At 46.4% G+C, this 9,335-nt stretch overlaps 1 protein-coding gene across 1 annotated transcript; it reads left to right on the top strand.

Annotated features, from left to right (window-relative positions):
• Positions 1–6,353: 6,353 nt before the first annotated feature.
• Positions 6,354–8,583, top strand: LOC108035823 (membrane metallo-endopeptidase-like 1). Its single transcript, XM_017111571.3, has one exon. It carries the CDS (start codon positions 6,386–6,388, stop codon positions 8,369–8,371), a length of 1,986 nt encoding a protein of 661 aa, XP_016967060.2. The 5' UTR covers positions 6,354–6,385; the 3' UTR covers positions 8,372–8,583.
• The last annotated feature ends 752 nt before the right edge of the window (positions 8,584–9,335 follow it).

The raw sequence follows: 9,335 nt of genomic DNA, 5'->3' as shown, positions 1-9,335 counted from the left end.
TTCCAACAGTAACTTGTAGGGTATCTTGACGAACACTTTGTAGAGGATGAACAAGGATCATAAAAAAAACCATGTATTATCTTTGGTATGAAGATTTACTTTATTTTCGATTTGTTAACTTTATATTAATATCTGTATCTTTTTTTACAGCCGATAAAAAGAAGACGTATATTAAAGTTTACACTTAAATTTGTAAAAAATGGGAAATCCTTTGCACACCATAAAGAAAAAACTCGATACTTTTCACAAATAATCGCTCATATATACCATGTTCTTTAAGAGGAGATGAGGTACAGGTCGCTAGCCACGCAGGAGCAAACTCTTGGCACATGCGGCCGCCCACGGATTCCTCCGACATCAATGAACTCGGAAAGTCGGGAGCAGAAAGGCCAGCCGAGAAACGCACTTTCAAGAAGAGGGCGAGGTGCTGCTCGGACTCGGAGTCCTGGAGTGAGTGTGAGTGGTATTAAAGATAAAATCAGAAAAATAGTTATTATTTTTTATATATATATAAAACTCAAAAAGTAACGATTATGCTTCGAGTAAAAACTTGGTTGTAGGAAATTCCTGTGACTCTCTTGTACATCAGTGTTTAATAAATGATTTGCATTTAATAGTGTGTTTGCATTTTTAATAAACGTTTTTGAATATTTTATTTCTATTAAATGGTATCTATTGAGTTGCAATAGCAACTAAAGGGATACAAATTATTGAACTTAATGCGGTAAACACTAAGTATTGTACAGAAGTCTTAACGTTCGTTTTATAAAGCTATTATGAACAGGTATTGCTTTTTGCTTAGCTCAACAATGCCACATGCAAAAAATGAACTTGGCAAGCTGACATTTATTCAATTACCTCCTTGAAATAAATTGTTATATGTTGATCGACGACACGCAATCATTCCACGCACGGCGACATTGTTATTTAGGTCTTCTGGAGCCCTCTCCGTCCGCAAACTTAGCTGCAACAATCTTTTCTGTTTTCTCTAAAGTTTCATCCTTTTCACTATATTTTCCCGTCTGACTCTCACCTTTCCGCTTAAGTTGCGCCAATAAATTTGTGCTCTTTCGATGCTTTTAGTGCTCCACGGATTACCACACCTGCAGCCACCGCCGCGCTCCGCTTCCGCCTCTTGGAAGCCGTGCACTTCCTCTGCTCCGGCGTTGGTCAAATGGGAAGTGCTATTCCCCACTTGGCCAATGGCCATTGACCATCATCATCATTGCCGTCGACGGCGACTTACGCAACGCTCTTCATCAGCGAGTGCACGCGGAGAAAATGCTGTGTACTTTGCTTGGCTTCAATTACTCGCTTTGCAAACTTGTTTATTATTTTTGTACAATCTACTGGTAAAGTAAGTCACAGTATAAATGATTCGCTTTTGCGATAAGCAAACTCGGCTCGAAACAATTTTAATCAGCTGTGGTGCTACGGCTTCTTTAAGTTAGAAAGGTAGTTTACTATTCCCAGTATCTGCAACCTTTTCATTTTTCAGATACTAAGGAATCCTCACAAATAATGTACTATCTTGGAAGAAGACCAATGGCAAAATGTTTTATTTAATGCATAGAAAATCAGCAGAAATAAAAGCCCTGAAACCTTGGGGAACCTCCCATTTTTCGTCGTGTGCGTTGCACATTGCTAGTTGGTCGCTGCTGCTGGCTGGTTGCACATGGAACGTTGCACGCCGCACGATGCCCGGCGGCCTGGCGGCCTTTCAATAAACCGGCCATAAAAATAAGGAGCTGCCGGGAGCGGTTCGATGCCTCTGGCTTTGTTTTCGCACTTAATGCCGCCGCCGCAGCGCGCCGAGCGTGACGGTAAATAAAGTGAAGTGGCCTGGAAGCGACGCACTGCAGCAGCAGCAGCAGCAGCAGCAGCAGCAGCAGCAGCAGCAGCGTCCAGTGGCATCCACTTTGCTGCTGAGCCAAGCACTGGCCCTGTTGCCAAGTCCAAGTTGCCAAGTTTGCGCCGTCCAGTTGGCTTTCCTTTTTGGGCCCCTTGCAGTCGGTGGCAGGCGGGTACATTAGGTGAATCGGAAATACCCCTAAAAACGGGGAATTAAAGTGTTATATGTTAAGTCTGGAAAACAACACTTTAGTTTTGAGCTCGTTCAACTAACAATTAGCTTCCATGCACTTGCACCGAACTTTTTTGGGATTTTAACATGAAATTGGGTTTCAAGCACCCGCTTTTGCACCACAGGCCTTGAAGCAGATTAAAAAACTTGAACTGTGTGAACTGTTTAATCTTATTCATTAGTGTTTTTACTGGCTTTTATAAGAACAAAACACTAAATTTGTGTTGGCCTAAGCACTTTCCACCTATATTTATGGCTGTTTTATGGGCGTAAATTCCCATGAAAAACGATTAGAAGTGCGGACAGCGTGAAAGGATTAAACATTCAAATTAGCTCCTAAGGCCTGATAATTAAATATATGCAAACAAATCGACGGGCCACGCATGGAATTCACTTTTTATGGCTGTTATTGTTGCCATTTATTTGATTACATCATAAATTGTGCTTTAAATCGGACCGCCCCCACCCCAAATGTCCGTTTGGGCGGGCCTCTGCAAAAGAAGGGGCCGACTGGAGGTCGGGTCGCCTGCCAACGCTTGTTTACGGATTTGTGGGCCAGAAGTGCTTAATTGCCTGAAACAAGGCCCGAACCAGTTGACCATGCCCATGCCCATGTGCAACGTGCAGTGTGCAGTGTGCAGTGTGCAACGCGCAGCGCCCCCGAATGTGGCCAGTCGAATTTGGCCAAAATTGCCATCGGTCGTCGTCGCAGCTTAATTGCTTTTTGGACCGCCCTGCTGCACCGAGCCTTGGCTTTAATGAGACGGCGGCGACGGCTTTGGCTCTGTGGACCGCAGTGCGTATGCGTAATTAACACAGAAATCAAACTCGGCTCTGACTCGACGGCGCGCTGTGCAGGTGGGAATACGAAAAGTATTCGGGAACAACAGCGGGCGAGTTGCGAGCCTGGCACGGCGGCCCCAGCCAGAAACGGCCTCGGGGCATGTCGGTGGGAGACACCGCCCACGCCGCACACGGGCGTACCCCAGATACACAAATACCCACATGTGTGCCGGCGGAGCAACAAGCAGGCCCACCCGCGCACCTCGGGCATGGGTACCCATGAAATACCGCTCCTTAGCCCGCGGCTGGAGGGGGTTTTCCAGAATTTTTCGGTTTAATTGATAATGGAAAGACACACATGGAGCGGAGCTACACTCGTACGATTTTTGCCCACGAACTAGGGAAATCAATATTTCTAAAGTTAAGCTAAACTAAAATAATAAAAGTTTGCCTTTAATAAAATAAACATTTTTTAAGGTTTCTTTTTTTATAAATGTCAAAGATTTGGTAAACATAATATAATATTTGATCGATTAGGTGGCAAAATCGATATATATTGCTTAAGAAATGTGTGAAAAGAAATTTCAAAATGCATAAAATTTCGAATTTGTATTTTATAGCCTTAATTAATCATTGAAAAACCAATATGGACTTAATTTTAATTTTAGAAAAATCACCAATTTAGGAAATCGTCGAAACACAGGCTTTCCTTTATTCTTCATTTATTTTTCGTTCAAAGGGCAATATCATTTACGGATATTTATAAAAAATCGATGTCTTTTCAGCCTCATTATTGTTTTTTTAATCTATTTGTTGTTTTCGCCTTGGGCAATTTCTGACCTGTAAGATCGCTTTCCTGTTATTCAAAATTCCCAGAGCAACAAAGCGTAAATTGTTCTTATCAACTCGTCTGATTCATGTGTTCGGCTTATATAAAATGGAATCGATGACTTGTTAATAAAGTTACAATTAAGAGTCCGAGATTTTTGTGATTTCTCGTTCAAATGGCTCCGCTGAAAATCATGATCTTATAATTTTCTTTTTTATTGGAATCCTGCAAAGGGAATTCAAATTTTGATAAAAGAGTTAGGTCTGACAATGGCGCGCTACAACATTTTCGAAAGATATAGAGAAAAGCCAAACGACTCGAATATTCTTACGAATCGCAATATTATTTAAAAAGCTATGAATTAGTAAGGATGTATGGTCTGTAGAACAGCTACCATCCAGGCCAAAAAACAAACATTCGTTGGAATTTTATTTAAAAATTGGCCCACAATATGTTAGTTAGTTAGCCGAGTAACGGGTATCTGTTAGTCGAGGCAAAGAAAAAATGGTTAATCTAGAAAGCCAAACAATTTTTATCTTAGACCAACTAGTTCTTGGATATTTTCCTTTGAGGTAACATTTTTGGGAGTACTGAAAAACACTTCCGCCTCTACGTCGACTGAACTGAGGCACACATTGAATACCCAAACAGGCCATCATGCGCTTCTCCACGCCTTCTGATGCCGAACCTTAAGCCATTCGAGCGCACTCTATAGCGAAATGGAAATGGATTCATAAATTATACAACACTGAGCTGTTGTACACATGAAATATGCGAATTAGGATGTAGGGACTCCCATCTGCCAGTCGAAAGCCATAACTCAGCACAATTGGCCTGAGGTCGGAGCAACAGTCGGAGAGGAAGCCTCCGCCTGGGTCTTCCTCGGGTCTATCAGTGTCCATCAACCGGGCGGAAGAGACCTCCATCCTCCGCCGCCCGGCGTTGCCAGGGACAGCTGCATATGGAGGGCTTCCTGGACCAGGCCAAACTAATAAACCAACTCAATTAGGGGGCTGCCGAGGCCAAAAAAAGAACTTCAGCCAATCGCGAAAGTCAGCATAGCACAGGCGGAGGGCCTGCCGACTGGATAATGCTCTGCAGGATGTGTATTTGTGGAGCACCTGGCCGTCAGAGTGTACAAACCAATTGGCAGATGGGCAAATTATGCTCGCAAAGTGCGCACTTTCTCCGCCCAACAATACGATTCTCCCCTGGGGGGTGTAGAGACCAGTGTCCCGAGCCCACGTGGGTTGCGGCCTATAAATACCCCATCGAAATTTCGGGCCGCGCATTTCTGCGGCTGCTTAGCGTCTGTCCCCGAAATGTGTATGGCCACATGTGTATGTGCGAATATCAATAAAGTAAACTAATTTAATTAAAAGGCCGTGGGCGGAGGGCGTGGCGCGATTCGGGGCCTAGTTGGGCCCGACAAAATTAGGTCACTAAGCCGCCCAGCGATGGTTGTCGGATAAGCTTGGCTGGCAGCCACCGCGCCTGCCGCCGAGCCCAAGTGCCACATTTATGCACCGAGTGATTTGTCGCCCAAAAGGAGTCGTTTTGCACGAGCTGACGGGCTAGATACACTGCATCTGATCGAAAAACAATGTAATTAATGATTCCGAAATCATAAAAAGTGGCCATACCCGTAAAAGAGAGAGAATATAATTAAAAGCAACCAAACCATAATTGCTTTTCCCATATTTACTTAAATCTTTGCCATGAGAGCTGTGGGATATAGCGGTCGGATCTGGATATATACCCCCTGCAAGCGCATACAAAAGCTGCAAGCATTAAACAATTCACCTGAGCGTAATAGCGATAAGATAGCTAAGACTTTCTTGCATCCAGCTCCAACCGAATTGCGTATACGCAGCGTTGCCTAAGTGCATAATTGCAGCACTTATGCGCAATTTGCGGTGATTTTTAATTGCTGGCGGCCTCTTAAATCGATGTCAGCAGCAAGTAAGATTTACGGGGCTGAGTCTCCCGAACAGAAAATACCCTCTCTCGGAAAACCAACAAATTGTATGTTAGACTACACTTTGTGAAGATAATTGCTGATTAATATAACACTATACTTGACCCTGAAGTTGAAGAGATTATACGAAAAGTAAAACAGAACGCTCTACTGGCGTGCCTCGACTATTAGATACCCGTGACTCAGCTTACTAACTTTAGAATAAGTATACCTTCGACTTGAGGAAAAGAAACATCCAACATCCTAACATATGTCTTTGAAAACTAGTCTTCAAATTTTCATCTGCAGTCGTTAGAATATTCTAGGTTCGGCTTTCGCTTTTGGCAAGAACATTTTTCAAAAAATCGCAGCTCCATGCCCGCTTCCCACAGACGACGACCTCCAGTGAGATAACCGTGCGAAGGCGATTATGAGCCGCAAGTATATTACTTTCTCAAGAAGTTTGTTCTAGCCACACCGAAGTTCTGGATGGGCACCGGCTGATCCCAATGGAACTTCCCTAAACTATAGAACTCGCTGCTCGAATGATGACTGAACAGCCAAGGAAAAGCAGGTGCAGAGCGTCTTCGACGTCACGATCTTTTTTTGCCACATTTCAATACGGGATTGGGTTATCTCTTGCGCAAGCTATCAGCTTGTTCAGCCCTGTCAGAGTGATGCTTTCAGTCGGTACCTATAATCTGGGTTGCCTTGGTTCAGTCTGCTCGCCGCAATGATGTGGATTGCCTGCCTGTTGCTTGTTCCGATCTGCGCTGCTGCCACGGCTGGAGGAGCCAATCCCGAGGCCAGTCCCGAGGCCAGTCCCAACACCCGGCTGCTGGACAACATCCGCAGCTATGTGCAAGAGGACGTCAGTGCGTGCGACAACTACTTCGAGCACGCGTGCGGCAAGTACGCTGCGCGCCACATCGACGACCCCTTCACCGAGATCACGCAGATGCTGGACTACAAGGTGAACCAGAAGCTCGTCCAACTAATGGCCGATCTCCGCCAGCGCTCCCAGGCGCCGGGCTTCGACGCGTCCAGCGTGGACGCCAAGGTCCTGCATTACTACCTCACCTGCCGGCATGCGCCACAGAGCACGCGCCTGGCAAAGGAGTACCTGAGACGGGCTCCCCCGGACGAGGGACTCACCTGGCCCCAGTTCAGCCCCCGCGGGACGCCCTGGCCCGCGGACCAGTTCAAGTGGCTGAAGACCCTGGGACAGCTGCACCGCTACGGCCTCAGCAATGTGCTGGTGAGCGTGCTGGTGACCCGGAGTTTCCAGAACAGCAGTGAGTTCGTATTGGACCTCAGTATGCCCAGTTTCGCGGGAGAGGCTCAGCACTTGCCCAAGCCTCTTGAAACACGGGCCACGCTTCGGGCCATGGCAGTGCCTGAGAACAGCGAGAGGCCGCTGGGCCGGAAGATTAGAAGGCTGGAAAGTGCCGTGCTGGTCCTAACTGAAGCTGACGACGACGATGATGGCCAACTGCTGAGGGTGGATCAGTTGGGGCGCGAAACAGGCCAGGACTGGCAGGGATTCGTAGAGCTAGTAGTGGGTCACAGCGTCTCCTCCGACTTCCAGGTGCAGGTGCACAACATACCCTACTTCAGGGCACTGGTGCGCCTGATGAACTCCACAGACGCCCACACGGTGGCTCACTATATCATGACCCGGTTCGTGCTGCACCTCCTGGAAGACACAATGGACAGCAGTGAGCCCATCGAGTGCGTGAAGGATGTGCGCCGCAGCATGGGCCTGGCCGCGGACCTGCTCTACAAGGAGCGCTTCCTGGACCCCGCCGGCACGCTGCCGCAGCACGTCCAGCAAGTGATGGAGGTCTTCGAGCAACTGCGTCGGCAGTTCCTGCTGCAGATCGCGGAAAACCGCCTGGGGCTGACCAGGGAGCAGAATAGGATGATCGCCGTGAAGGCGCGGAACATCGCCGTGAACATTGGCAACATGCCCAGGCGCCGCGACCTTCGCACCTTCGCCAGCCGGCACTACGCGGACCTGGTGTTTCCCGCGGCAGACTTCGACTTCAGTCGGGAGCACCTCAGACTACTGGAGTTTCGAGCCAGAAGGCAAATGGAACAACTTGGCCGTCCACTGCCGAGTGCCGATGAGTTCTTCTATTTGGCGGACGCGGATACTGCGATGAGCTCTAGCCCGTTCTACCTGATGCACCAAAATCTCATTGTCGTGCCACACGGATCTCTGCAGGAGCCGTTCTTTGCGCCGGACAGCCACGGCGTGTTCAAGTTCAGCCTGCTGGGGTTCGTACTCGCCCATGAGCTGATCCACTCCGTCGACACCACGGGTCTGCTGTTCGACAGTCACGGAAACCTTCACGACATTGGCCCCGCAATAATGAACTCGCCGCGGTTCGAGGCGGGATTGCAGTGCATGAAGCGCAGCCAAACGCAGTACCTCGACGAGCATATTGCGGACATGGCCGGACTGGATCTCGCCTACTCAGCCTACTTTCAGAACGCCAGGGACGGAAACTGTTCAGACTTCACCGACATTCCGCCGCAGCAGATCTTCTTCCTCAACCTGGCTCAGTTTTTCTGCGGGGACGGTGACCAATCTAACTTCGTGGATCACGACAACGACCAGATGCGCCTGCAGCAAATGCTGAACGGCTTCGCCCCCTTCCACAGGGCTTTCGGATGCCAGAGCCGGGCTCAGTCCGAGAAGTGCCAGCTGTGGTAAGCCAAACCTCAAGTGAGACTGGATTTGATGGTTGCCACACCACTAAATGTGCTTGAAAAAAGACTTTCGATTGTAATACTAATAAATTATACAAAAATTTAACTTGGTTCCATGTTGACAGGTTTATAAACCCTGCAGATCGTTTTTCCTTTTTATAGCGGATGGTTTTAGTTTTAGAAAAGTACAACAATTAATAAAGTATTATAAAGATGGAGCTTTCAGATTTACCTGCTTGTATGTTAAGAAATGGCTTTTTCCTATTACTTTGACGTTCATTTGCCGATCCTTGCTGACCTATATAAAGTAATCTAACCTATTATTGGATTTGATTCATAGTTTTGAAAAAAATTGAACGATTGAAAAAAATGATTGAATGATGAAAAAATTCGATCAAAGCAAACGCAACAATAATTTTGTTCTCTAAAAGAAAACTACTAACAGTCAACTCAGTCAACGGAAGTGCGAGAGAGATGGAGACATGCATGCAGCAAATCGACTGTTTCCAAGATTACACGCCAAGAACTTTCTAGTTGTTGTTTCTGAGTTTTCGGCGTTCATACAGAAAGACAGAAATGTTGGTGATCAAAAATACATGTACTTTATTGGATCGGAGGCGCTTTGTTCTACTGGTTACCGAATACAATATACCAATTACCTTACGAGCAGCAGGTGTAAAAAGTCGATATTGCAATAAATGGTACCCCTAGAAAAAAAGATACCATTTCCAAAACACACAGAAACTATAAATAGTACGGAGTGTCAGGTGCACCAGTACTCTCCCACCAACAGTACTTTCAATAAAATTAGAATCAAGATGAGTATATGTCAGGGATGTCATGTTTCAAAGAATGCGGTGTCATAAAAATGCCAATATTTTATGTGATTCCAGATGAAGTGATATCGTATTTAAAGGGTTATCAGTCACACATGTCTGAGCTTCAGAGTTGACTTCCCATTCGAGCCA

This window comes from Drosophila biarmipes, chromosome X (genome assembly GCF_025231255.1).
Source record: "Drosophila biarmipes strain raj3 chromosome X, RU_DBia_V1.1, whole genome shotgun sequence".
Taxonomy (NCBI): Eukaryota; Metazoa; Arthropoda; class Insecta; order Diptera; family Drosophilidae; genus Drosophila; species Drosophila biarmipes.
Note: the sequence above shows the minus strand (reverse complement) of the source record. Positions and strands in the feature narration are given on the sequence as shown.

Bases quoted from the DNA above. Each gene is read 5' to 3' on its own strand.
- LOC108035823 (XM_017111571.3), top strand. From the start codon at position 6,386: ATGATGTGGATTGCCTGCCTGTTGCTTGTTCCGATCTGCGCTGCTGCC.